Source organism: Pongo pygmaeus, chromosome 18 (genome assembly GCF_028885625.2).
Source record: "Pongo pygmaeus isolate AG05252 chromosome 18, NHGRI_mPonPyg2-v2.0_pri, whole genome shotgun sequence".
NCBI classification, from domain to species: domain Eukaryota; kingdom Metazoa; phylum Chordata; class Mammalia; order Primates; family Hominidae; genus Pongo; species Pongo pygmaeus.
Genome location: NC_072391.2, coordinates 1,557,097 through 1,584,033, shown reverse-complemented (window position 1 = coordinate 1,584,033; position 26,937 = coordinate 1,557,097). Strand labels below are relative to the sequence as shown.

Genomic DNA, 26,937 nt, shown 5'->3' with positions numbered 1-26,937 from the left:
GGAAGGGCCGATGATCCACTCAGGTTCAGTGATCGCCGCTGGGATCTCTCAGGGAAGGTCAACGTCACTGAAACGAGATTTCAAGGTGAGTCCTACCCTCCACCTTGCGTGGGTGGGCTCCAGATGTCATGGGCACGGGCACGGGCGCCACTCAGGGAGATGGGCTTCCCTTAGCACCCCCTGGCCAAGAGCCCCAGCCCCATCTGAGGACATCCTGGCGGGTGGCTCCCAGAGCCAGCGGGCACAGTCCCTGCCCAGCGAGGCCTCCCCACGGCCTGCTGCTTCCCTCCTTGGGTCCCCTGCCACACGCGCATCAGTGTTTCCCATGGGAGGGTCTGTGGCTCCAAGCGGCTTCTCAGAGGAGCGCAGAACCTGAGACCGAGTCTGCCCACCTGCTGTTGATTTGTCAGGACACACTTTGGAACACTTTTTCCCCAAAAAAGTCCCCAGCATGTTGATGGGGATTGAGCTGCATTTGTGTGTGAATGTATTTTTCTTTTTTTTTTTTTTTTTTTTTTTGAGCTGGAGTCTCTCTGTTGCCCAGGCTGGAGTGCAGTGGTACAATCTCAGCTCACTGCAGCCTCCACCTCCCAGGTTAAGCAGTTCTCCTGCCTCAGCCTCCCGAGTAGCTGGGATTACAGGTGCCCGCCACCACGCCTGGCTAAGTTTTTTGTATTTTTAGTAGAGATGGGGTTTTGCCGTGTTGGCCGGGCTGGTCTCAAACTCCTGACCTCAGGTAATTCACCCACCTCGGCCTCCCAAAGTGCTGGGATTACAGGCGTGAGCCACCGTGCCCGGCCATGTGTGAATTTAGAGGCAGGCAGTGTCCCGCAGTACAAAGAACAGCAAGGCTGGGTTTCCACCCATGCGGTTTTCGGTAGAGGGTAGAGGTTTTCAGAATCTTGTGTGCGCTGGAAAGTGGAGCTCCTGGCTGGGTGTTTGCGTGTTTCCCTGGGCTGCCGGTGGTGGTGCTGACCCTGCTGTCTCTTGCCATGGTCTGCAGCGCGGTGCTCTTCAGGAATCAGAGCTGCTGACTCGGTTGTCCTGAAAGCCCCTTCCCCTGCACAGCCCCTGTCCTGGCAGCCGCTCTCCCTTTCTGAGAGCCATGCCCTTGAGGAACCTGCCCCGACCCTGGTCTGTCCCTGTTGCAGATCTTCGAGTACTTCCGCAGAGACACAGAGAAGCGGGACTTCGTCTCCGCAGGGGCTGCGGCCGGAGTGTCAGCGGCGTTTGGAGCCCCCGTGGGTGAGGAGGGCTGCACCTGGTCCGAAGCTTTGCCCTCGCCCTGTGTGTTGGAAGGAACATTCTCCTGTCTGTAGGCCCAGTGCCCGCTGAGGGTGGCAGAGGCTCGGAGTTACGGCCGGGGCATTTGGAAGCGGCCGGCAGTGTACTTGGGTCCGGCCCTCAGACCTCCCTCAGGGTCCCTCTCTGTGTGGCTGGGCCCACCCCATTAGCTTCTTTCTGACGTGGTCTGGGTTCCCTGGAGCCTGGGGGAGGGAGTTGGTGGTGGGCATGGTGCCCTCTGTCTAGCTGGCACCCGAGCCGGCCGCCTGCCTTCCAGGTGGGGTCCTGTTCAGCCTGGAGGAGGGTGCGTCCTTCTGGAACCAGTTCCTGACCTGGAGGATCGTAAGTTCCTGCTGATGGCTGCCTCCCCATCAGGGTGCTTGCTGCGCTCATTTCCCACCATGTGGTCCGCCTTGGGGCCACCCATCGAACTGCGGCTGGAGCTGGACCCTGCGTGGGTCTGTCAGGCCTTGGCCCTGCCCAAAGCAGCGGTCATGCCTTTGCTGCCCAGTTCGCCCTTGGTCCTGGGCACCATTGTCAGCCCTGGGTGGCTCCCAGGTAGGGGATCAAACAGCCGGGAACCCAGCCCTGCCCCACCTTCCCCTCTTGCTCCCCACTGGCAAGTCCAGAGAGGGCTGGGCCGCTCCTTGCCCGCACAGTGCACCCACCCCTGGCTCCAGCCCCTTCCCTTCTGCCTTGGGCGGGGTCTGCAGACTCCTGGCCCCGGGGCTGGTGGGAGGGGCGATGGTCCCTGCTGGTCCGTGGGCCCTGGGCTGGGAGCGCGGCTCTGAGGGCGCTGGTTTCCTGCCCTGTGCCGCAGTTCTTCGCTTCCATGATTTCCACGTTCACCCTGAACTTTGTTCTGAGCATTTACCACGGGAACATGTGGGACCTGTCCAGCCCAGGCCTCATCAACTTCGGAAGGTTTGACTCGGAGGTAACCTGCCCCATCGCCCACGTTGCCCGCCTCGTATCCTGGTCCAGGACCGTGTTTGCTTAAGGCCCAGGTTGATAATTTGGTCCTTTAGAAAACTCTGGTTGATAGCTGTGGAGCTGAGCTCTCGTGTGAGCTCCAGGGCCCCGAGGGGCTGCAGGAAGACACCCCAAGCTGCCCCTCAGGTCAGGGCGCCATGTGACCAGCAGGGCACCTGGGATGTCACACAGTTGCTGCATGCATGGGGCCTCCCACGGCCTGGGGGCACGTGCAGCAGCCGCTCTCGGGGCAGGTGGGCTCAGGCCTAGTTTCCAGGGCAGCATGGGGCCTGGGCTGGGGAGACTCTCTGTGCCATTGATAGGGCAGCTCTGTGCGCAGGAAACTGGGGGACCGTGGGCTATGTTCCCAGTGCTTGGGGCCCTCCCCGCCCCGGGTGCTGAGGGCGGCAGGGTCTCTGAGAGCCTCACTGGCTGCCACACCAGGTAGGGGCCAGGCCTGCTCAAAACACCCAGCATGTTTCTCCCCTTTGGACTTCTGCAGCCTGTGTGGAAGGGTGGGAAGGCTCTCTGTGGGGGCAGTTCTCTTAAGATGGTGGTCCTTGAGTTTCAGCAGAAAGGAGCCGTGGGCCTTTTCCCTCACATCCTCTGCCTTCTCCCTCTGTCTGCACAGAAAATGGCCTACACGATCCACGAGATCCCGGTCTTCATCGCCATGGGTGTGGTGGGTAAGGGCTTCCCCCAGCACCGCAGGGACGGCTTGCGGGCCTGGCTCAGCTGTGACATGGCCATAGAGACGAGGACTGGAGGCTGTGGCTCCCTGGAGCCTGCCCTCATCCCAGGGCCACCCGGGCGCCTCCAGATTCTTCCATGGGCAGCACGCGGAGGGGGTGGGGAGCCCAAAGCTTCGCTTCTGTGGGTTTCTGTTGTTTATCTCTGTTGGCAAAAACCACAGGGCTGCAGGGATAGATGGGTTTTCTTGTAAGAGTTGGTCCCATCAGCATTTATCGCTCTGCTAGACACCTTTCCCCTGGAAGGAAGGCAGAGCCTTTGAGAAACAGCTCCCCCAGCCCTCAGGGTGTGACGATGTGGAAGAAGCATCTTACCTGGACCCCCCAGTCCCCTGCCGTCCCCTTCCCTCTGCAAACTCTCGAGCTTCTCCTGCCATCTGGGAGCCGGCGGGCGGAGGCCCGCAGTTTTCCTCCGGTGTCGCTGACTGGCCTTTCCCCTGTTCGCAGGTGGTGTGCTTGGAGCTGTGTTCAACGCCTTGAACTACTGGCTGACCATGTTTCGAATCAGGTGAGGAGAAACCGCATTACATGTCGCGTTGGCAGGTATGGCCACACAGGCCCTTTGAAAGCGGACCTGGTGGAATGGGGTTTACACTCCTAGACCACAGCCGAAAGAAAGGCTGTGTATGCAGCGTCCTTCCTGATGGTTTCCCCGGTGGAGCTGCTCAGAGGGGATGTGTCCCGGGGCCTGGAGGTGACGGACTAGCCCAAGGCTAGGAGTTCGAGGGCTCCTGGAGGACGGCTCCTGGGTAGGAAGTGAGGCCCTGCGTGGGATCGGGCCTGGGCAAGGCATGCCCAACCTTCGCCGCCTGGCTCTGCCCGGTAGCAACTGCAGCTGTCCTGGGAAACCGGGGGCCCCTGGCTTCTTCCTTCTTGGTCTGTGCTGATTTCAATACTATCGGGTGCAGCCGGGGCGCGGGTAGCGCCACTTCTCACACGTCAGGAGGAGTTGCTGCCGAGGAGTCTTTACCCCAGGGAAGAGGACGACCCCAGGACGTTTGGGTGCCTGATGGATGATTAAACACAGGCCTCGCCGGGCGCGGTGCCTCACGCCTGTAATCCTAGCACTTTGGGAGGCCGAGGCGGGTGGATCACCTGAGGTCAGGAGTTCCAGACCAGCTTGACCAACATGGAGAAACCCCGTCTCTACTAAAAAATACAAAAAAAAATTAGCCAGATGTAGTGCCGGGCACCTGTAATCCCAGCTACTTGGGAGGCTGAGGCAGGACAATTGCTTGAACCTGGGAGGTGGAGGTTGCAGTGAGCCAAGATCGCACCACTGCACTCCAGCCTGGGCAACAAGAGCAAAACTCTGTCTCAAAAAAAAAAAAACAAAAAACAGCACAGGCCCAGTGTCCTCCATCAGGGACTCGGGTTGCCACGGGGGCTGCGGAGGGGTCGCGCTGCCGTCCTTCCTGCCATGCAGCCTGATTCTTGGTTCCAGGTACATCCACCGGCCATGTCTGCAGGTGATTGAAGCCATGCTGGTGGCCGCCGTCACGGCCACAGTCGCCTTCGTGCTGATCTACTCGTCGCGGGATTGCCAGCCCCTGCAGGGGGGCTCCATGTCCTACCCGCTGCAGGTGGGAGGCTGGGCCCGGGCGGGGTCCAGCAGGCAGGGCAGCCACAGGGCGGCCTCTAGGAGCCTCGCTTAGGCCACGGGAGGAGGGCTGCCCACCCCGCCGAGTTCCAGAAGCGCATGGGCTGGCGTGTCTCAAAGAGGGTTAGTCCTGTCCACCCAGATCTCAGAGGAGGCCAGGTGTCTGCTGAGGTGCCAGGGGAATGGGCGGCGGTATGGGGGCCGGAGGCTCCCCCCAGTCCTCTTCCCAGAATGGCAGCCTGACGGGGCGGGCCTCAGGCGCCCTAATGGGGGCACCATAGATGTGGACCCAGGAGAAATGCAAACCTTCGTCCACAACTGGGCCTGTGCCTGGTGCTCACGGCTCACCACACTCCATGCGTCCATCCACCCTGTGACACAGTTGCCTGTGCCTGGTGCTCACAGCTCACCGCAGTCCGTGTGTCCATCCACCCTGTGACACGGTTGCCTGTGCCTGGTGCTCACAGCTCACCGCAGTCCGTGTGTCCATCCACCCTGTGACGCGGTTGCCTGTGCCTGGTGCTCACAGCTCACCGCAGTCCGTGTGTCCATCCACCCTGTGACACGGTTGCCCTGGAAAGCACTGCGCTCAGAGGAACCACACATGAGGTTATGCGATGTAGCCCCGTTAACATGAAACATCCAGAACAGGGAGAGCCTAGAGGCCCAGCAGACCAGTGGGTGCTGCGGCGGAGGTGGGCAGGATGGGACGGGACAGGTGTGAACCGTTAGAGGTGTGGGAGGCCCGGGGCCGTGGGGTTGACCAGCCTTGCTGCACTCTGCTCCAGCCCCGTGGGCAACAACCCCTGTGCTGCTGGAGTCCGGGAGGCTCTGGGCCTGTGGCACCGGGGCGCCAACAGCCTCTTCTAGGAGCTCATGTGAGCGCCTGGGCCCACCTTCCCTGGCACCAGGGATGGACGGCCTCCCAGCCCATGGTCCTGCTGACCCACCCCCAGGGCTGGACACGGCCCCCTGCTGGGCCTAGGCCGTGCGTGTCCTCCTCCTCTGTGAGCGTGGCCCTGACCCGGTGGCAGGATCGTGTGGTTTCGCACCTGATGCTGGCCAGGCACAGGGTACACGGCCTCTCACGGCGACACCAGGTTTGTGCCTGCAGCCCACCAGCCCGTCTCCCCTCCCAGCATGTGCTCTCTCCCGACCCCACAGCTCTTCTGTGCAGATGGCGAGTACAACTCCATGGCTGCCGCCTTCTTCAACACCCCAGAGAAGAGCGTGGTGAGCCTCTTCCACGACCCGCCAGGTGTGTGTGGGCAGTGCCGCCAGGCAGACCCTGGGGTCAGGGCCTGGGTGATGCCTTCTGGCTGAGTGTCCCCTGTGGGCTGAGGTTGCAGCCCCGGGCTGGGGGGTCATCCCTAGCAGGGATCATAGCAGGGACCCACTCCTGTAATCCCAGCACTTGGAGAGACCAAGGCAGGAGGATCGCTTGAGCCTAGGAGGTTAAGACCAGCTCGGGCAACTTAGCGAGACTCTGTCTTTGCCAAAAAAGCAAAATTATCCGGCCACGGTGGTGCACCCACAGTCCCAGGTACTTGGGAGGCTGGGCCAGGAGGGTTGCTTGAGCCCGGAAGGTTGAGGCACAATGAGCTGCGATTACATCACTGCATACCAGCCTCGGTGACAGAGCGAGACCCTCTCTCAAAAAACAAAAGAAAACCCAGCCTGGTGACTCCCACACCAAGGCCACGGCCTGGCCTCACTCGACCACAAGTGTTTCACGGAAGCGCAGACCGCGACCTTGGAGTGCCAGCCTTTCACCTCTGCGATTGTGTCCCCTGGTGGCCTCACCCGCCCTGCACACAGTACAGTGCTGCCTGCTCCAGGAAAGGAACCCCAGGCTGTGGGGGGCACCCTCTTCCCGGAGCCAGGCTGCGAGCTGCACCACGGTGCCCACCCATGGAGTGTAGACCTGGCGCTGCTAGACCCAGCTGGGCCGCCCACCTGGACGCGGCTCCTGCTGCTGCTGGCATCAGGGCCCCGCAGAGCCTCTTCCCCTGTGGCCTCCCCGTGGGATCCTTGCAGCCTTTCTGCTTCCCAGGGAGGCTGAGAACAGGGAACCTTCTGGGGACCGCTGGGCGCGGGAGCTCAGGTTGCTGGGCTCCTGGAAGGTGACTGTGAGGCCCGAGACTGGGCAGCGGGGCAGGGCGGTCCTGCGGAGGGCGGGAGTCATGGAGGCCCCATCAGCCTCTCTTCTCTCCTAGGCTCCTACAACCCCCTGACCCTCGGCCTGTTCACGCTGGTCTACTTCTTCCTGGCCTGCTGGACCTACGGGCTCACGGTGTCTGCCGGGGTCTTCATCCCGTCCCTGCTCATCGGGGCTGCCTGGGGCCGGCTCTTTGGGATCTCCCTGTCCTACCTCACGGGGGCGGCGGTGAGTGGGGCCGGAGGGGAGGCTGTGGGGCCCTGCAGCTGAGCCTGGTCTTGCGGCATCGCGGGCTGGAGCAGAAGTCCCGGGGCAGGACAAAAGTGTTGCACCTCGCGTGGTTCACGGGCCGTGGGCGTTGTCCTGCTGTGGTGGCAGCACATGTACTGTGGCAGCGCAGCCCGTGTGGAGTTTGGAGCAGGTGAAGGTAGGGGGTGGAGGCTCATGTCCTCATTTTTGAGAATGTGATAAAAAGCATAGGTGATTCTGGGCTGCTGCAGAGCTGTTTCTACACTCCATGGGGTGGATGCCTGGCCAGAGCTGCTCTCTGTGAGGCCAGGGGCCAGAGCGGCATACGCTGCCCTCCAGACCTCAGCCCCCACAGGCCTTCCTTCTCTGCCTGCCTCCGCTGGGACTGGGTTCCCTTGTATGTCCTCTGTTTCTCATTTTAGTCGCTTAAATAAGACTGAAAGCCTGTAAGAGGCCCTGGCAGGAAGCCCCCGGCCATGCTCCTCAGCCCCGGCGGGAAGCGTCCACTGCTGCTCCCCAGGCCCGTGTGCTCTGCCCATCTCCCTCCACACAAGGGTTTGGTTTGGTTTGATTTTTAAAATTGAAACATGATTCAAACACCGTAAAACTCATCGTTTTAAAGAGGACAATTTAGCGGCGTTTCTCACGTTCACGAGGCAGTGCGGCTGTCACCACCGCTTCTGGAATGTCCGTCATCCCAGAATGGAAGCCCTGTGCCCACCGACACTCGTGCCCCGCTTTCCCCGGCCCCCAGCCCTGGCAGCCACCGGGGTCCTCCGGTCTCTAGCTTTGCCTGCCCCCGATGTTGCCTCTACATGTAGTCGCCATCTGTGGCCTCCGTGCCTGGGTTCTGTGGCCGAGCCTAATGTTCCCGGGGCTCTCTGTGTCCTGTGTGCTGGAGTTTCACTCCTCACGCTGGGCGGCGCTCCCTAGTTGGCCTGGGCTGCTGCATGGTGACTGTGCCCTCTGCACCCTCCATGCCTGCCACTCCCCTGTTGCTCAGGTGCCGAGCGCCTGGTTCAGGCTGAGGGCGCAGCCTCCGCAGCAGGGTGTACTGTGCTGGGTCATTCTGTGTGTGTACACAGCCACGGGGTTCATTCCTGGCTGTGGGGCTGCTGGGCCTGGGCAGGGCCTCCTCCGTCTGTGTATCTTGGTGGGTTTGGGCCGGGGCCTGGGCAGGGCCTCCTCCGTCTGTGTATCTTGGTGGGTTTGGGCCTGCCACCACACTGACACCTACTCCCTGTCGCCTCCCGCAGATCTGGGCGGACCCCGGCAAATACGCCCTGATGGGAGCTGCTGCCCAGCTGGGTATGTCCCGGCTCTTGCCCGATGGGTGGGGCCTCCACGGGGTCTGGGAGCAGGTGGATAGGATGGGTGCTGCACAGAGAAGGCAGTGGCCACATGACCCTGAGCCGGGAGGGTGGACGTGCTGGGCTTCATGATGAATCCCGCAGGCGGCATCGTGCGGATGACCCTGAGCCTGACGGTCATCATGATGGAGGCCACCAGCAACGTGACGTACGGCTTCCCCATCATGCTGGTGCTCATGACCGCCAAGATCGTGGGCGACGTCTTCATCGAGGTGCGCCGGGGCCTCGAAGCCTCACCCTGAGAGTGTGGGTGCTGCTGTAGGGGAGGGGCCCCTGTGAGCCTCCAAACAGCCAGTCCCCAGAGGGTGGGCTCAGGGTTTCCAGGGGCGGCCTCTGGGCTCCCAGGGGTAGGCTCGGGGCTCCAGGGGTGGGTGTGGGCTCCTCAAGCCCTGTGTTCCCGCTCCGCCCGCAGGGCCTGTACGACATGCACATTCAGCTGCAGAGTGTGCCCTTCCTGCACTGGGAGGCCCCGGTCACCTCGCACTCGCTCACTGCCAGGTACAGCGCCCGGGACAGCTGTGGGTGGGGTGGGTGTCCGGCGGCCTCTTGTCGCACAGGGGCAGGGTGCACGGCTTGCGGGCTCCAGGCAGCCCCGCGTTTCCTGTCCAGCGGCTTCACACCTCACCAGCCCGCAGGGGTGACTGTGGGAGTTGGTGGCGCGTGACGGGCGTGTGTGGCCGGGCTCCTCCGGCAGGGAGGTGATGAGCACACCAGTGACCTGCCTGAGGCGGCGTGAGAAGGTCGGCGTCATTGTGGACGTGCTGAGCGACACGGCGTCCAATCACAACGGCTTCCCCGTGGTGGAGCATGCCGATGACACCCAGGTACCGGGCACCCCATAGACCGGGTCCTGCCTATGTGACCTCTGTCGAGTCCATTGGTGGGAAGCACACGGCGAGGTTTGCAGGACGGGGAAGCTGCACGTTTGGGTGAACTGGCAGTTGCAGGAGTGCCGGGAGCTGAGTGTGCAGCCGTGGAGGGCCGTGTGGGCGCTGAGGCTGGGCGGGCTGCAGCCTGGCAGGGTCTTGGGGTCGGCACCCAGGCTAGGCTGAGAGCCGCAGCACTGGGGGCCATGACTTTGTCAGGAGGCCCTGACAGGACACACAGCTCGGCTGCTGCTGTGTGTCCTTTAGACGTGGACACTGAGGGTTTGGAGGTTGGTTTTTATTGGGACCCAGTGGGGCTGCATCTGCCCTGCAGCAAAGCCACCATCCCCAGGCCCTTGGCTTTCTGCTGTGCGCGGTCAGGCCCTGCTGCCCTGTCGCCGATCCTTGGGTCCCGTGGCATTGTGCATGTGGAATGCCATGGCGAAGCTGGTGTGAGCAGGTGGCCATTGACACGGGGCCCACGCCCAGATGGGACATCTGGCTGGAACAGGGTCAGAGCGGGGCCCGACAGCATTCCAGTGCAGCCTGCCACCCTCGGGCCCGTGGCCCTGACCGCAGGCCTGTCTTGCAGCCTGCCCGGCTCCAGGGCCTGATCCTGCGCTCCCAGCTCATCGTTCTCCTAAAGCACAAGGTGCGCGCCAGGCTCCGGGCCGTCGGGCAGGTGGGGGCCCCAGGGGGTGCTGCCCGGGTGCCTGACACAGGGCTCTGCCGCCCGCAGGTGTTTGTGGAGCGGTCCAACATGGGCCTGGTGCAGCGGCGCCTGAGGCTGAAGGACTTCCGCGACGCCTACCCGCGCTTCCCGCCCATCCAGTCCATCCACGTGTCCCAGGACGAGCGGGAGTGCACCATGGACCTCTCCGAGTTCATGAACCCCTCCCCTTACACGGTGCCCCAGGCATGTGCAGGGCATGGGCGCGGGGCCTGGGACTAAGCAGCAGGGGGTGAGGTCCAGAGCCTCGGGGAGAGGCGGTCGGGGGTGGCCACAGTGGGGAGGACTCAGTGACTGTGTTTCCTGTGAAGGGCTTGGCAGGCTTTAGGCCACAGAGCCGAAGTCGAGGGGCTGAGCAGGCTGGCCAGACGGGCGTGGGGGCTCAGGACGTGCCTGGACGCCGTGGTGGGGGGTGCAGGGAGCCAGCTGGGGTGAGAGTCCCGCCTGCCTCTGCCGTGTGGGTGGGCACTGACGGCTGTGCCCCTGCTGCAGGAGGCGTCGCTCCCACGGGTGTTCAAGCTGTTCCGGGCCCTGGGCCTGCGGCACCTGGTGGTGGTGGACAACCGCAATCAGGTGAGCGGGGGCGGTGGGGGTGCAGGCATGCCGTGCAGGGCTCCCCTCTGCCTCCTGCCTGTGCTTACTCTTAGCTCCCGGCAGGGGACACGGAGGCATGGGACCCAGCACCGAGTGGGCCCATGCCCCATGGGTGCACCCCTCCCCAGCCCCGTGCTCAGCTCGGGGGCTGTGCTGAAGCCCCCAGGGCCCCCAGCCTGTGCTGCCCCAGCCACGCACAAGGCAGGGAGCTCCACAGGCGGCGGGAGCCGACCTGTGCATCACTGTGGCCTGGCCTTGTCCTGCAGGTTGTCGGGTTGGTGACCAGGAAGGACCTCGCCAGGTACCGCCTGGGAAAGGGAGGCTTGGAGGAGCTCTCGCTGGCCCAGACGTGAGGCCCAGCCCTGCCCATGGTGGGCACCGGCGCTGGCACCCCGGCCCTTCTGCACTTCCTCCCGGAGTCACTGGTTTCTCGGCCCAAACCGTGCTCCCCAGCAGTGGCAATGGCGAGCACCCTGCAGCTGGGCGGGCAGGCGGCAGGCGCGGAACTGACCCTCTCGCGGGACTGGCCCTGTTGTGGGCAGTGTTCTCCCCCCTTGGCGCCTCCTTGCGCAGGCCCAACCTTTGCTCTCCTCGTCTAGGTTTCTTTACCTCCAGGGATCAGCTGTGTGTGTGTGACCTCCCTACCGGGCTGTCGGCCTCTTGGGAGCCAGCGGCAGGGCCGGCACCTGCGTGCCTGTACCCGTGTGCGTGAGACAGAGCCCTCGACCCTGCTGCTGCCCCGAGGGCTGCCCTGCCCTGGAAGGGCTCCTCTGCCTCCACACCAGTGGAGTCTTCGAGATTTGGGAGCTGCTTGGCCTCATTTTCAGCCATGAGCAGATGGCCTGTGGTCCCTGGGCCTGAGCCACGGACTCGTAGCACCAGGGTTTGGAGGCTGGGACCGCCCCGGAGAGCAACTTCACAGTGGCGCCACAGAGGAGCCCCACGTGCACTCCCCGGCCTGCATCCGGCTTGGGTACACGGGCCCAGAGGACTGGGTGACGGGCCCTGTGCTGCGATGTTGAGAACTGAGGAAAACCTCCAAGGCCCTGAGCCCCATGCCCAGCCCTGCCTTGGTGCCCCAACCCCTAGAGCTTGGAGTCTGGGCCCCACACCCATCCCTGCCTTGGTCCCTGAGCCTCAGAGCATGGAGTCGCTGCCCTGTGGACACTGGCTGGGAAGGCAGGTCTTCCCCTAGCACATGGGGACCCCGGCCTCGGGGGTGACCTCCCTACCCCGCCCCTGCCAGCCGCCAAGTGCAAGTGCAGCAGGGGCCGCACTCCTGCCGGCCTCAGAGGACACCTGGCCCAGCACAGGTGGCTAGAAGGGCCGGTGGGCTCCAGGGCCGGGAAGCCCCCACCTGACCACCTGAGGGCCCCTGGGAGGCTCCTTTAGCCTGGCTGGGCTGGGTCTGGGGCCGCCACAGGCCCCTCACAGGGCGTCAGAGGCAACTTCAGCGTCCCTGTTAGAGCAACACGGGTCCCTCCGTGGGGGGCTGGGTGCGGCCCCCTGCCGTGTATTTCCTCCCCAGGGAGTGGGGCCTCCCCAGGAGCTGGCGCCACCACCCTGCTTAGCCCTCACAGGGCCCCAAGGCGTCCCGAGTGTGTTGGGTCTGAACGCGCGAAATAAAGAAATCCTCTCAGCCCGCCTTTGCCAGCGTCGTCCCTCCCACCGCACCCAGACCACGTCCAACAGCCTGGGACTTTCAGGACCCTGGGGTTGGGGAACCGTGTGGAGTGAGACAGGTGTGAAAGACAGTGGCTGGAGGCCACCCAGGGCACCAGCCACATCCTCTTCCTCATCCCCGCCCCTCAGCCTCCCTCCTGGGGGCCTCTGGCTCCTGGCTGGTGGGTCTGGGGGACAAGGCAGAGGCGCTCCAGGTGGAGGGGGGCGGGGCCGGGGTGCCCACGCTGCAGTGATGCAAGAAGAAGATTCCCGGGCTTCAGAGTCGGCGCCGGAAACTCAGGTCTGGGTTTCCCTCACGGTGGTTCTGTACTGAGGACCTGGAAGTGATCATATTTTGGATATATTCGGTTAAATAAAATCAGCGGTATTCACATCACTGCTTCTTGCCTTTTAATGGGGCTGCTGAGCGAGACTGGGGTTCCCGTGGAGCCCGGCTGTGCCCCTCACCCTGATGGTGCTGCCCAGGCATCAGGCTGAGCAACGCTGGGGTTCCCGTGGAGCCCGGCTATGCCCCTCATCCCGATGGCGCTGCCCAGGCCTCGGGCTCCACTGGGACGTGGGCCTGGCTGTGTCTGGGGTGTCCTGGGGCTCTCGGCCTCCCTGCTCCCAGTGTCCCTCCCGGTGTGCCCAGGCCTGGTCAGGGCCTCCTTCCCCTCCCTCGGCAGCTGAAGGAAGTCCCCTTTGCCAGAGGACACATGTCTGCACCCCCTCAGGATGGGGTCCCTCAGATCCATCCAGAAGCAGGCAGTTGGGGGGCCCTGCGGGAGTGGGAGAGCTGAGGGCTAGAGTTCCACTGGCAGTTGGGCTGTGAAGCCACGAGGTTCTGGGGAGAGAAGGAAGGTTCCGGAACAGCCCCGCTGCCCCACACCTGCCTCCCTGGGGACCCTGGGAAGGCAGCCAGACGAGGGCAGCAGCTCGTCCCTCAAGGCCCAGAGCTCTCACGGGACTTCCTCTGGCTCCTGACCCCCCTGGCCTGTGCCCAGCTCTGGGCAACCTCAGAGGCCCCAGGCCCAGGCCACAGCCGCAGGCAGGGTGGCCGGTGCAGCCCAGCAGCCATGTCAGGTGAGCCAGAGCCAAGGGCGGTGTGGAGGAGCGGGGCGTAGGGAGGGGCCTGCCACAGGTGTGAGGGTGGGGACCGCTCTGCTTCTGACCCCAGGCTCCCTCCAGCTCGCTGGGTGGGGCGCTGCCTTGTTCCTCCTGCTCAGTGCTGTGTGTCTTCAGGCAGGGCTCTGGACTTCTCTGAGCCAAGCCCGTCTGGATCCTGTGTGACCCAAGGAGACGCATTGAGCTCTGGGTGGTGGGCGAAGGTCCTGCAGGGGTTTGGGGCCTTGTTCCTGTAAGCTCCAGTGGGAGCCGGGCCCCAAAGGGCAAACTCCCAAGATGCCTCCTCGCAGAGCCGGCCGACAGTGACCCCTCAGGGGCATCGGCCCCTTCCCAGCTGAGCGCCATCACTCTGGAAGACCTGGGGCTCCTCCTGGCAGGAGGCCTGGCCAGCCCCGAGCCCTTGAGCCTGGAGGAGCTCTCGGAGAGGTATGAGTCCAACCACCTGACATCCACGGCCTCTGTCCCCGAGCAGGACACTGCCAAGCGCTGGAATCAGCTGGAGCAGTGGTGAGCCCTGCGGGGGGCAGTGGGGCGGGAGGACCACGCCGTCGCCTCCGCCTCCACAGCGGGCACCGCCAGACTCGCCCACTCTCACCCTGGCCAGGGTGGTGGAGCTGCAGGCAGAGGTGGCCTGCCTGCGGGAACACAAGCAGCGCTGTGAGCGCGCCACGCGGAGCCTGCTGCGGGAGCTGCTCCAGGTGCGGGCCCGCGTGCAGCTTCAGGGCTCAGAGCTGAGGCAGTTGCAGCAGGAGGCGCGGACGGCAGCCCAGGCCCCCGAGAAGGAGGCGCCGGAGGTGAGTGGCTCCCCTACCCACCCACAGGTCAAGCTGCCCCTTTCCTCGGTGTTTAGCTGCTTCTGGGCCTGGAGCCCAGCTCACCCCTGCCGCCCAGGCCCAGGGCTCCCAGGGGCCAGTGGTGCCGGAGCTGGGTGGACTCCAGGGGCAAGTGCCAGACCCAGGTCTAGGTCCAACCCACAGCCTCCTCTTCCTTCTCGCAGTTCTCTGGTCTCCAGAACCAGATGCAGGCCCTGGACAAAAGGTACCCGCCACACATCTAGGGGCACAGGCCCAGGGCGGGGAGGCGGTAGCGAGAAAGCAGCAGCAGGTGTGGTGGGGGGGTCCACATCTCCCGCGGGGTGTCGCTGGAGTAAGGGATACACATCCAGGTCCAGCTAGAAAAGGCTGGGTTTGTACGTGCCTGGGCGGCCTTCAGAGGCCCAGGAAAGCCATGGGCGGTGGCCACAGGGGCCCCTTGGCCAGACCCGCAGCCCCCAGAGGCTGCTCAGCCCGCCTGGGCCCCTCGGGAGTGGCTTGTTGTGTCCCAGGCTGGTGGAGGTCCGGGAAGCCTTGACTCAGCTCAGGAGGAGGCAGGCGCAACAGGAGGCGGAGAGAAGGGGCGCCGAGCAAGAGGCCGGCCTCAGGTGGGCGCCCACCTCCCGTGGCTGGCTCCGGAGCTTGCGTGGGGTCATTTGAGAGTCCCTGGCTGAGCCAAGACACGGGTGCCCCTGCCATGTGTCCCCAGTAACCCAGCGGGGCACCGCCCTCAGTGCCAAGCGTGCTGGGAAGCCTGGGCCCGCTGTGGACCCTCCGTGGGGAAGAGACTCGCAGCAGCCCTTCGCTGCCACCAGTGCTGTGTTTCCCGTTCCTCTGTTTTCCGGGGGGGGCAGGGGGCGGGGGTCGTACACCTCCTGCCTGGCCAGCCTGTGGGTCAGCCTCACCCTGCTGGGCCCTCCGGCCAGCTGGGCTGGTGTGACCACAGCCGATTTCTCTAGACTGGCCAAGCTGACTGACTTGCTGCAGCAGGAGGAGCAGGGCCGGGAGGTGGCCTGTGGCGCCCTGCAGAAGAACCAGGAGGACAGCAGCCGGAAGGTGGACCTGGAGGTGGCCAGGATGCAGGTACCCCCAGGCCCAGCCTTCGGGGGGCCGCCCAGAGGGCTGAGGAGGAGACCCTAACCCTCTCGGCCTGTGCCATCCGATACGGCAGCCATTCACCACGTATTTGTGTCCATTGAAATCAGCTAGAGTTGTAGACAATTTAAAACTCAATTCCTCAGCCACACATGCCCCATTTCAAAAGTTCAGGCCGTTCGGGCATGGTGGCTCACACCTGTAATCCCAGCACTTCGGGAGGCTGAGGCAGGCAGATCACAAGGTCAGGAGTTCAAGACCAGCCTGGCCAACATGGTGAAACCCCATCTGTACTAAAAACACAAAAAATTATCTGGGCGTGGTGGCGGGTGCCTGTAGCCGCAGCTACTCAGGAGGCTGAGGCAGGAGGATCGCTTGAACCCAGCAGGAGGAGGTTGCAGTGAGCCGAGATCGCGCCACTCCAGCCTGGTGACAGAGTGAGACTCCATTTCAAAAAACAAAACAAAACAAAAAAACAAAAGCTCAGGCCATGTGCGGTGGCTCACGCCTGTAAATCCCAGCACTTTGGGAGGCCGAGGTGGGAGGATCGCTTGAGCCTGGGAAGTCAAGACCAGCCTGGGCAACACAGCGAGACCTCATCTCAAAAAAAACCTCAGTTGCCACGTGGGGCCAGCAGCTGCAGATCCGGGCATTCTTCGTCCCAGGAAGCTGCCTGTGTCCTGCCGCCTCCACCCCTCCCCACACAGCCAGCGCCTGCCTGGGTCAACAGATCGCAGCCCCGAAGCCCCCTCCATGGCCACTGTCAGGCCCCAGCTTTCCCTGCACACAAAGCGGAGTTCACCTTCCTTGAGGACACGAGTTCCTAGAAGCCAGGGTCCCACCCACGAGGCTGGAACGGCTCACCTCCCGCTGTGGGTGGGGAGGGGACGGGCAGCTATAGCAGCCCGGGTCTGAGCTCCACAAATAGAGACCGGGGACTGCAGCCAGCTCCCATGCGCATCAGGCAGTACGCTGGGTGAGGGGCCAGGGCTGCCGGGGCACCCCAGCTGCCACCCACATAGCTCCACTGCCAGGAGCCGGCAGCCTCCCTCTCAGTGCCCTTTAGAAAGTTATTGAGTGGCTCTGTGGAGCAGGCAGAGGTGCTGGGCTGAGGATTCCCAGGTGCCAGGTGTGGGGGAGCTGCCGCTCATGAGGGCGTCTGCCTTTCCGAGTCCGGGTGTCTGAGTGCTCTCTAGGGCCAGAGGCAGCAAAGCCAGACCGACAGTCATTTTTTGTTTTGAGGCAGGGTATTGCCTGGTTGTTCAGGCTGGAGCGTGGTGGTGCGATCACAGCTCACTGCAGCCTCAACCCCCCAGGCTCAAGTGATCCTCTTGCCTCAGCCTTCCCAGTAGCTGGGACTGCGGGCACATGCCACCATGCCTGGCTAATTTTTTTTTTTTTTTAAGACGGAGTCTCCCTCTGTTGCCTGGGCTGGAGTGCAGTGGCGCGATCTCGGCTCACTACAAGCTCCACCTCCCAGGTTCACGCCATTCTCCTGCCTCAGCCTCCGGAGTAGCTGGGACTACAGGCACCCGCCACCACTCCCGGCTAATTTTTTTGTATTTTTAGTAGAGATGGGCTTTCACTGTGTTAGCCAGGATGGTCTCGATCTCCTGACCTCGTGATCCGCCCATCTCAGCCTCCCAAAGTGCTGGGATTACAGGCGTGAGCCACTGCGCCCACCCCACCTGGCTAATTTTTTGATGTTTTGTAGAGACGGGGTCTCACTGTGTTGCCCAGGCCAGTCTCAAACTCCTGGGCTTAAGTGATCCTCCTGTCTCAGCCTCCCAAAAAGTTTTCTTTTCTTTTCTCTTTTCTTTTCCTTTTTTCTTTTCTTTTTTCTTGTCTTTTCTTTTCTTTACTGAGATGGAGTCTCGCTCTGTTGCCCAGGCTGGAGTGCAGTGGTGTGATCTCAGCTTACTGCAAGCTCCACCTCCCGGGTTCACACCATTCTCCTGCCTCAGCCTCTCAAGCAGCTTGGACTACAGGCACGCATCACCATGCCCAGCTAATTTTTTTGTATTTTTAGTAGAGACAGGTTTTCACCATGTTAGCCAGGATAGTCTTGATCTCTCGACCTCGTGATCAGCCCGCCTTGGCCTCCCAAAGTGTTGGGATTTCAGGCATGAGCCACTGCGCCCGGCCTTTTTTTTTTTTTTTTCAGACAGTCTCGCTCTGTTGCCCAGGTTGGAGTTACAGTGGCATGATCTCAGCTCACTGCAACCTCCATCTCCTGGGTTCAAGCGATTCTCCTGCCTCAGCCTCCAGAGTAGCTGGGATTACAGACAGCTGTCCATGTCTGGCTACTTTCTGTAGTTTTAGTAGAGACAGGGTTTCACCATGTTGGCCAGGCTGGTCTTGAACCTCTGACCTCAGGTGATCCACCAGCCTCGGCCTCCCAAAGTCGGAGTGAATCATTGCGCCAGTCACTGCTTGTTTTTGTAAATAAAGTTTTATTGGCACACAGGAACATTTTTTACATGTTGTCAATGTCTACTGTGGGGGCTGTAACCGCCGTGCTGAGAGGGTTACAACAGAGATCCCACGAGGTGGGAACATGTACCATCTGGCTTTTTACAGAAAAATATCTACTCTAAGGTGACCTCCTGGGGGGCAGGAGGCCAGCAGGGGCTTGTGGAGGGGAATTTTCCCGGGAGGCGCCTCTCCGTGGCTGACGAAGGGCCTGTGCCGCCTGCCCGCCCTTTAGGTGTATGAGATGCAGGGATGGGGCCGACTGCGCCTCCCCCCTCCCCTCACCTTCAGACCCTCGGTGCGGCAGGAAAGCAGCTGTTGGGGTGGAGACAAGGCCCCAAGGCTCTGCCCAGCCCGCCTGGTTCCCTGTGCATGGGGACACCTGCAGGACACTCCTGCTTCCCTGCCGGGGCCTGGTGGCGGCTGGGGGGCCTTCCCTGGGCGGCATCGGTGGTGGGTGCCAAGTGTGTCTGGACTCCACCTGAGCGTGGCCTTCTGATGCTTCACGAACCCATGCCTGGTCAGTCGTCTGGGTTACAGAGTGGTCCTGCCCGCCCTGGCTTTCTTCCGGCTGAGGGTGTGGCGGGCCCGGCTCAGCTGGGCTCGGGGCTCAGGGACAGCAGGGGACTCCAACTCTGATGGAGACCACGGGCAGGAGGGGGACCAGCTGCGTGTCCAGCAGAGGCTGCACACGGGACAATGTGCCTCCGCCCCAGGCCCAGGTGACCAAGCTCGGCGAAGAGGTGAGCCTGCGCTTCCTGAAGAGGGAGGCCAAGCTGTGCGGCTTCCTGCAGAAGAGCTTCCTGGCCCTGGAGAAGGTGGGAGCCTGCCCGCAGCCGGCCTGCCCCGCACCCCTTCCCAGACGCAGACCTGCAGCTGACAGTGGGGTCTCCCCACAGAGAATGAAGGCCTCGGAGAGCTCGCGGCTGAGGCTGGAGGGCAGCCTGCGGGGCGAGCTGGAGAGCCGGTGGGAGAAGCTTCGGGGGCTGATGGAGGAGCGCCTGCGGGCCCTGCAGGGGCAGCATGAGGTGGGGCCGGGCGGGCAGCGGGCAGGTGGGGCCGGGGCTGGGGTGCGGGTCTCAGGGCGGCCTCCACCCTTCGGCAGGAGAGCCACCTCCTGGAGCAGTGCCAGGGCCTGGATGCCGCCGTGGCCCAGCTGACCAAGTTCGTGCAGCAGAACCAGGCGTCGCTGAACCGTGTCCTGCTGGCCGAGGAGAAGGCCTGGTGGGTGTCCTGGGGCCTCAGGTGCTGTCAGGCGGGGGGACCCCTGATGTCCCACTCAGGAGGGGGCCGCAGTGGCCGACTCAGCAGGGAATGACCTTGCCTCCCCTGAGCAGAGTGCTTGACTCCGAGGGCTGCAGCTGGATGGTGCGGCCGCTCCTCCCTCCTGTGGGGCCTCCTGTCCCTCGCCCAGCCTGCCCTCCCTGGGGCACTCAGCTGTGGCCATGGGGAGGGAACCCCTGTCTTGGTGGCCGTGGGGAGTGAACCCCCATCTTGGTGGCCATGGGGAGTGAACCCGTCTTGGTGGCACTGTGACCGTACCCCATCTTCCGATCCCAGGGTCTCCTGGGAGGTTCTGGAGCCAGCAGCCAAGCTCCCCTCCCTGGCCCAGGGCTGAGGGGTGGGCAGGCTCTGCTGAGGGTGTCTATGTGTCCCCAACCCCTAGGGACGCCAAGGGGCGCTTGGAGGAGAGCCGGGCTGGGGAGCTGGCCGCCTATGTGCAGGAGAACCTGGAGGCCGCACAGCTGGCTGGCGAGCTGGCCCGGCAGGAGATGCATGGAGAGCTGGCGCTGGTGAGGGGGTAGCACAACATGTCCCCAACGGGGTCCCCCACGCACACAGGATGGGTGCTCAGCCAGGCCTCCCCACTCCCACCTGTCCCCTGCAGCTCCGAGAGAAGAGCCGGGCTCTGGAGGCATCAGTGGCGCAGCTGGCCGGGCAGTTAAAGGAGCTGAGTGGCCATCACCCGGCTCTGAGCAGCCGGCTCGATCTGCAGGAGCAGATGCTGGGCCTCAGGCTGTCCGAGGTGCGCCAGGCAGTGGGGGGTCAGGCAGGGCTATGGGGAGTCCCCACCCCTCCGGCTCTCAGCCCACCATTGCCCCCAGGGTAGAGGCCTGACAGGCTGGTCCCAAGCCTCCCGTCCCACCCAGCGACTGTCCCCAGGGCCTGGGAGACTCCAAGCCCCAGAGACTCCTGTGTGGGGCAGGACAGCCGCTGAGCAGCCTCGGCCCAGCATCTGCAGCCCCAGAGGCCCGAGCTGGAGCCTCGGCTCATGGCCCAGCCATGTGGGCAGCCCACGGCGGGGCAGACAAGCGGCCTCCACCCCTCGTGCTCTTGTTCACTTTGTAACAGCTCTGTTGAGGTGGATTCACTCCCCACACAGTTCACCCGTGAAGGTGCACGATTCCGTGTGTCTATTCACAGTTTCAGAGCATTCATCCTTCAGGAAGAACCTCAGCCCCATCCACACTCATTCCCATCCCCACTTCCCCTGGCGACCGCTGGGCCCCTCCCTGTCTTGGGGGCTGCCTGTTCTGGACGTTTCCAGGAAACGGAGCCATACACCGTGCGGCCGCTGCGGCGGTGACACCCACGGGCATCCCGTTTCCCGCTCCTCGGGGCCTCGTGCACAGAGCTTCGCTCCTTCCACGGCAGCATAACATGCATTGCGTAGGCGCCGCCCCCTGGTTCCCGCTCATCCACTGACACACGAGCGCTGCTGCAAACGTGGGCGACACCCTGCGTTTCGGGGCTGGATCCCACCGGGGCCTGCCCTACCTCCCTCGGGCACCTGTGTGGTCAGAACAGCCCCCACGGGCCCTCAGCTGCCCAGGCCCTGCCTTGGCATGTGTGTCTCCAAAGCGTGCCTGACCAGGCCATCCCAGCTGCCTGCAGGCCTGTGCACAAATGTCTCAGAGCTGGAAGTGGGGGTGGGGGCCGCCTGCCCCCCAGAGCTCCCCGTGTCCGTCTGTCCATCTGTCTGTCCCCCCTCTCTGGGCTTTGTCTCTCACTGGGCGTCTGTACCCCAGGCAAAGACCGAATGGGAAGGTGCAGAGAGGAAGTCCCTGGAGGACCTGGCCAGGTGGCGGAAGGAGGTTGCTGCACACCTGCGAGGGGTGTGGGAGAAGGTGGATGGCCTCCCCCAGCAGGTGGGCGAAGGCACAGCCAGCCTTGGTGTACTTGGGCCTTGGAGGTGGTGTGGGACCCTTCTCCCCCACCTTGTCCACTCCCCTCCTCCTTCTCCCTGTGCCGCCGAGGCCAAGGCTGGTCCTAGATGGCACCCTGGGGCTGCCTGCCGCTCCCGGCTTTGTGTTCAGATAGAGAGTGTCTCCGACAAGTGCCTGCTTCATAAGAGCGACTCAGACCTCAGGATTTCCGCCGAAGGCAAGGCCAGGTACAGCCTCCAGGGCCCTGGGAGAGGGGCAGGGGCTCTGCTGACTGTCACTGGGCTGGGCCAGTCCCCACGCTGCTCTCCACAAGCCTCCTGGTGTCATGACAGACCTGTTCCCCCTGAGCCCGGGTCCGGCCCAGCACTGGGCTCACCCTGCCACCCCGATGCAGCCTCTGAGGCGCCTCCAGCTCCTCCCTCTACCCCCCGTTGGGGACCCCCACCTTCCCCACTGGAGGGGTGACAGGGCTGAGCCCCCTCGAGCCTCCTTAACCCTGTGGTGGCTGTGGGAGTGGCCTTTGTCCCCGGTCCTGGACCTACCCCCGAGCACACCCCACAGCCAGCCCCGGCCTCTGGTGCCCACAGGGAGTTCGAGGTTGGGGCCCTGCGGCAGGAGCTGGCCACGCTGCTGTCATCTGTGCAGCTGCTAAAGGAAGACAGCCCTGGGCGGAAGATCGCGGAGATGCAGGGCAAGCTGGCCACGGTAGTCCTGGGGCTGCCCGCACCCAGCTGGGAGGGAGGGGGAGCTATCGGGTTCAGACGGGGCAGCCATGTGGAGAGGCAGGACCCCCAGCCTACGGGGCATTTTCCAGCCAGCAGGAGATGCTCAGAAAACCACCTGCCGGAGGCCAGTCGGGGTGGCTTACACCCATAATCCCAGCACTTTGGAAGGCCAAGGCGGGTGGATCACCTGAGGTCAGGAGTTTGAGACCCGCCTGACCAACATGGAGAAACCCCGTCTCTACTAAAAATACAAAAATTAGCCAGGCATGGTGGCGCATGCCTGTAGTCCCAGTTACTCGGGAGGCTGAGGCAGGAGAATCGCTCGAACCCGGAAGGTGGAGGTTGCGGTGAGCCAAGATCGCGCCATTGCATTCTAACCTGGGCGACAAGAGTGAAACTCTGTCTGAAAAAAAACAAAACAAAATCAAAAAAACCAGCTGTCCCTGGGCCACCCCAGCTTGTCTCAGCCTCTGGCAGTTCTAAGTGGAGGTACCTGCCTGGAGCCCCCACACCGGGGTGCCGTCCGCAGCCACGAGGGCCGGAACAACCCTGAGCCCTGGCCAGGTCCCCGCAGGGCCACTCTCAGGCTGCCACTTCCTCAGCGGAGCTTGTCCTAGGCCCTGCAGTGGGGGCGAGGACCAGCGTCTCAGCGGGTGGCCCCTGCCCAAGCCGTAAGCACTCAACAGCGGATATGGGGAAGCCTGTGGGGACAGCAGGACGCCAGCAGACTGGCCCTGTCTGTGCCCAAATGGGGGCCGTGTTTAGTTTCAGAATCAAATAATGAAGCTGGAAAACTGTGTCCAGGCCAACAAGACCATCCAGAACCTCAGGTTCAACACTGAGGCCCGGCTGGTGAGGAGGCCCTGCCCGGCCGGCACTGCCCAGCTCCCACCCACTCCCTCAGCCCTGCCGCCTCCCCACCTGCCCTGCTGCAGGCGCCAGTGTCTGTCTGTCCAAGTGTCTGGCCATGGGCAGGGTTTCCCTGAAGATAAATGGCTTCCAGGCTCCCAGTGGGAGATAAGCCCCCGTTTGCCGTCCCCTGCCCGGAGGTCTGGCTCCTGGGTGACACCGGCGTCCTGGTCCCACAGCGCACACAGGAGATGGCCGCCCTGCGGGAGAGCGTGCTGCGGCTGCGGAGTGAGGAAGGCCTGCGGATGCCGCTGGGCAGCTGGAAGGCACTCCCATCCCTGGCGAGGCCGCGGGTCTTCATCAAGGACATGGCGCCTGGCGAGGTGGTGCCCGTGAACTGCTGGGGCGTGTACCAGGCCGTGAGGTGGGCAGCAGGGATCCTGGCGTGGCCTCCTGGGCCTTTGGGTCGGGGTTCGGGGCTGGGGGCCCACAGGCAGCAGATGGGCCATGGGGTGTGGGGCGGGGGTGCAGGGGCCACGTGCCGCATCTCCGGACAGGTGGCTGCAGTGGAAGGCGTCCCTCATAAAGCTGAGGGCCCTGCGGAGGCCAGGAGGGGTCCCAGAGAAGCCCCACAGCTAGGAGCAGGTGCAGCAGCTCACACCCTCACTCTTTATCCAGAAATAAACGTGCCGGCTTTGTACTCATTAGAGCTGAGGTTCCCTGATGTGTGCTGGGAGACAGCCTCCCCAGGGCCTGTGGGGCTGAGCGGGGTGGCGAGGTCCCGGGCAGCGGGGGTGCCCAAGGCTGGAGGGACCCAGTCCCTTGACCCCCACGACTCTTCCTGTCCTGCCCAAGCCCAGCCCGGCTTCAGGCTGTTGCTCTCCGTGGCACTTGAGCAGCCCCTCTCTTTCCCTGCCAGGCCCCCTAGGGCTGCCAGAGCCCTCCGGGGTGGAAGGGGCTGGGCTAGGGCCTGCACAGAAGCACCTAGGCCTGCCCCCGCCAGGACCAGGACCCGCTGTGAGCCGCCCCTGCCCGGGTTGTGAGGAGGACCCGGGGAAGCCCCCTGGACTCGGGCTCCCTGGCTCTGCCTCAGAGCCCCTCCAGCCCAGCACCCCTGCAGTGGAAGAGCCTTCCGGCATCCGGGGAGGAGACAGCCCTTGTTTGCTCTCTCGGTCGGGCAGTGGGCCCCTCTTCCTGCCTCTCCAAGAAAGCCCTCGCTCATCCTGCAGTCGCCGGCCCTGCCGTCTGCTGCCGGGGGCTCAGGGGAGGGGCTGCAGGTTCTGGGCCTCTCAGTCCTAGGGGCTCTGTGGGCAGGCAGTGGGAGGGCTGGCTCGGGGGGCTCTGTCCTCCACTGCCCCTTGCTGCTGACCTGGAATCTCTGGGGCTGGGCCCTCAGCCTTCCCTGGGGGCCCTGGTGGGTGGAGCCCCTTAAGCTCAAGCCTCCCTTTTCTGTGGGCAGGGCTCTGGGGGTCCCTGTGCCCCTCCAGGGGCTCTACTGGGGCTGAAGGCCAGGGCATGGCCAGGTCTGGGCACCACCCTTGCTGCTCCCACTGCAGCCCAGCCCTGGTGATCTCTGGGTTTGCCATGTGGTGGCCGCGAGGGACGGAGGAGGCTCTTCCCAGGAGGACGGGAGGAGAGTCCAGTGCCTTAGGGGTGGCCCCGCTGCCGCCAGCTAACTGTGACCCCGGCCCCTCGCTAGGCCTCGGCTGGCTGTGCCCCTTCCAGGGCTGGTGTTCCCCTGCCGGGCAGCTCAGGACAGGCCTCGGCTGACCAGCTGGCCAGCAGGTCGCTGAAGTCCGGCGTGCCAGGGTGCAGCAGGCCCAGGGGGCTAGGGGTCGGCTCCTTCCAGAAGGATGGGGGCAGCTTCCTCTGAGCCATAGGGGTGATGTGGCTGTACTTCCGCTCCAGCCTCAGGCTCCAGCCGGCCGCCGCCCTGGACCCCCAGTACCGCTGCAGCCCGTAGTCGAAGAGCTCGGCCAGGGGTCCCAGGGGCTGCGCCCTGTCCCCGCTGAGACCCGGCCTGTGCACCTGCCCTTGGGGGACCCTGGGCTCCGGGGTGTCCTCGTCCTCCAGGGACCCGCCGTGGGCCAGGTGCACCAGGTCTGCGTAGTAGAGCTCCCGGGCAGTGCTGCTGGCTGGGCGGCTGTCGGCGTAGACGTCGCAGGCATCTGGGTCCTGCCCCTTATCCTTGCGGCCAAAGTACCGCTGGATGTCGTCGCTGATGAGCTCTGAGAAGCGTAGCAGCTGCAGCGGCATCTCGGGGCTGCCGGGACCCTGTGGGGCTGCTTCCTCCGTAGCTTCTGCCCGGCCTAAGCTCGGGAGGATCTGGCCGCAGCCCCCCAGCCCCTCGCCCTCCTCCTCCTCCTCCTCCTCTTCCTCCTCCGAAGTCTCTGGGGGCTCCGGATCTGAGGGCAGGAAGGGGTGGTGGCGCAGCAGGGGCAGCTGGAAGTCGCACAGGGGCCGGATCACACCGGCGGCCATCTCCACGCGTCCCACGCTTCTGGGGCCTCCGGGGCAGCAGGCGCTGGCTGGGGAGGGAGACAGAGGGGCAGGTTCCCTGTCAGACCCGGCCATGCCCCCGCCGCCCTCGACTGCTGCACTCGGATCTCACACATCTGTGGCCTCCCGCAGAGACTTCCTCCGCTCCTGGGCTCCCAGTTGTGCTTGTCGAGGGCACGGATTGCCACAGGAGGGGGCGTGGAGAGACGGGGTGAGCACTGTGGTCGCATGGCCATGGCATGAGGGGGATGGCCGGCCAGGGGCTGTGAGACCTGCTGGACGGCTGGCCCAGGATGGTGACTGGGTGGGAGCAGTGGGGTCCCGTCGTGGGGGCAGTTGGGGACACGGGGACATTGTGGGGACACTAGAATTGTGGTCACTTGGGAGGGGAGGACGCTGGGCGGGAGAGGGCAGGCCCTGGGGATGGGGCCTCGAGAAGCCAGGCAGGGGGGCAGGGACCCCCGCAGGCCAGGGCAGGGGTGCTGGGGCTGCTGAGCCGGAGCTGGGTCCCGGGCTGGGGCTGCTGTGGGTCAGAACCAGGGGCTCCATGGCTCTTGATCAAAGTGGAGGCGCCAGCTGTAACTGAGCCCAGAGCCCGTGCAGCCCCTGTGGGGTTCTTCCGGGCCATCACAGTCCCAAGGGAGCAGGAGGCAGCACCCCAGTGGCCCTATCTGGGACGTCTCCGCGATGGTGAAGGCGGCTGGGGTGGGAGATCCCTGAAGGGGTGGGCTCCAGGGGTCTCCGAGATGGTGAAGGCGGCTGGGGTGGGAGGTGCCTGCAGGGGTGGGCTCCAGGGGCCGCTGCACCTGGCCAGGACGACTCAAGTGAGGTGCCTGGGTCAGGGGCCTGGCAGGAGGGTGTCTGGACGGGGACTGTGGGGTAGGTGCAGCTCTCCTCTGGGCCAGCTGCCAGGTAGAGCCCACCACACAGAGAAGGGCCGCCCAGCCCCTCCTCCAGGGGACAGGTGGGTGCCCCTGGGGCCAGGTAGCCTGAACCCATCTTGTCTGGAGCCTGCGGCAGGAGGGCAGAGGGAGGGAGGAGGGCTGTGGAGAGTGGGGAGGGCTTTGGGGAGGGAGGGTGGTTGTGGGGAGGGGGGAGGGCTGTGGGGAGGGAGGGTGGAGGGCTGCCGGGAGTGGAGAGGGCTTCGGGGAGGGGGCAGGGCTGCCGGGAGGGGGCAGGGCTGCGAGGAGGGAGGAGGGCTGTGGGGAGCATCCACGGCACTGGGACAGGCGTTCCTCGGGGTCAGGGTGTCTCCCCGCTGGCTGTCGGGGAGGTGAACTGCGAGGCACCCCGACCTGGCCGGCCCAACTGTGGTCCTGATCTCACTCAAGTAGTGGGGTCCCCATCATAGGAGGCATCCAGTGTCCTGAGCGCTGGACTTTGGGCCTGACTGCTCACGGACAGCCCAGACGCAGGCACCCTCCCTTGGCTGTCTGACTGCTGCAATGCCGGCCCAGCCCCGGGCCGGCCCAGCGCTCTGGGGGTCTCTCCCGGGGTGGGTGGTCCCCGCAGAGCCCTGGGCAGGACTCACAGACTCCAGGTCCCCAGTGCTGTGGTGGTCCCCAGCAGCGCCTGCCTCCCCCAGGCCCTGGCTCCTACCTGGCCGGGGCCGACAGCTCTTGGTCCACAGGCACACCTCCACCTGGACACAAGCATTTATAGCCGCGCTCTGCAGCCGCCAGGGGCTGGCAAATATTTGGCGACAGCATTGTCATCGCAGACTGGGCAAATAGAGCCCGTTTGCTTTAGCGCCCGGCAACCAGGGCCCCTAGGGGGGAGCACGCCCCCCGCCTCACCTGCACGCGGCCTGCCTGGGGACCGTGGAGTGTTTGTGCGGGCGCAGCTGGCTCACCCCCGGGCCCCGGGACCCTTATCTCTGCTGCTGACTGGGGCCCGGACCCAGCCTTGTCAAATAGGCGGAAAATTAAATTTCATGCTATTTTGAGTTCTGGAGTAGGC

The 26,937-nt window shown here is 64.3% G+C and overlaps 3 protein-coding genes across 4 annotated transcripts in view; 2 read left to right on the top strand and 1 right to left on the bottom strand.

Moving 5' to 3' along the window:
- Positions 1-12,214, top strand: part of CLCN7 (chloride voltage-gated channel 7) — a 29,071-nt gene extending 16,857 nt beyond the window's left edge. The window contains exons 9-25 of the mRNA XM_054454655.2: positions 2-85; positions 1,152-1,245; positions 1,562-1,626; positions 2,105-2,221; positions 2,888-2,942; positions 3,453-3,513; positions 4,450-4,588; positions 5,770-5,863; positions 6,822-6,991; positions 8,269-8,320; positions 8,467-8,594; positions 8,795-8,880; positions 9,077-9,206; positions 9,841-9,900; positions 9,988-10,164; positions 10,471-10,551; positions 10,839-12,214. Of these exons, the coding sequence (XP_054310630.1) occupies positions 2-85; positions 1,152-1,245; positions 1,562-1,626; positions 2,105-2,221; positions 2,888-2,942; positions 3,453-3,513; positions 4,450-4,588; positions 5,770-5,863; positions 6,822-6,991; positions 8,269-8,320; positions 8,467-8,594; positions 8,795-8,880; positions 9,077-9,206; positions 9,841-9,900; positions 9,988-10,164; positions 10,471-10,551; positions 10,839-10,925 (1,680 nt within the window). The 3' untranslated portion in view covers positions 10,926-12,214. The remainder of the gene's footprint in view (position 1; positions 86-1,151; positions 1,246-1,561; positions 1,627-2,104; positions 2,222-2,887; positions 2,943-3,452; positions 3,514-4,449; positions 4,589-5,769; positions 5,864-6,821; positions 6,992-8,268; positions 8,321-8,466; positions 8,595-8,794; positions 8,881-9,076; positions 9,207-9,840; positions 9,901-9,987; positions 10,165-10,470; positions 10,552-10,838) is intronic.
- A 777-nt stretch (positions 12,215-12,991) lies between these two features.
- CCDC154 (coiled-coil domain containing 154) lies at positions 12,992-23,184 on the top strand. Of its 2 annotated transcripts, none has more exons than XM_054454657.2 (17): positions 12,992-13,317; positions 13,650-13,866; positions 13,964-14,153; positions 14,357-14,397; positions 14,684-14,779; positions 15,131-15,254; positions 18,455-18,556; positions 18,638-18,766; positions 18,844-18,962; positions 19,405-19,531; positions 19,627-19,764; positions 20,768-20,887; positions 21,056-21,132; positions 21,493-21,610; positions 22,396-22,482; positions 22,719-22,903; positions 23,037-23,184. In XM_054454657.2, the coding sequence occupies exons 1-17, from the start codon at positions 13,311-13,313 to the stop codon at positions 23,116-23,118; spliced, it is 1,959 nt and encodes a 652-aa protein (XP_054310632.1). In that variant the 5' UTR covers positions 12,992-13,310; the 3' UTR covers positions 23,119-23,184. The 2 variants fall into 2 exon arrangements, with proteins under 2 accessions (XP_054310632.1, XP_054310635.1); XM_054454660.2 differs by having other exon boundaries at positions 13,088-13,317; positions 13,650-13,785.
- PERCC1 (proline and glutamate rich with coiled coil 1) lies at positions 23,127-26,608 on the bottom strand. Its single transcript, XM_054454661.2, has 2 exons — positions 26,578-26,608; positions 23,127-25,007 (listed from the first exon to the last, which is right to left on the bottom strand). Exon 2 carries the CDS (start codon positions 24,958-24,960, stop codon positions 24,175-24,177), a length of 786 nt encoding a protein of 261 aa, XP_054310636.2. The 5' UTR covers positions 24,961-25,007; positions 26,578-26,608; the 3' UTR covers positions 23,127-24,174.
- Between the last annotated feature and the right edge of the window lie 329 nt (positions 26,609-26,937).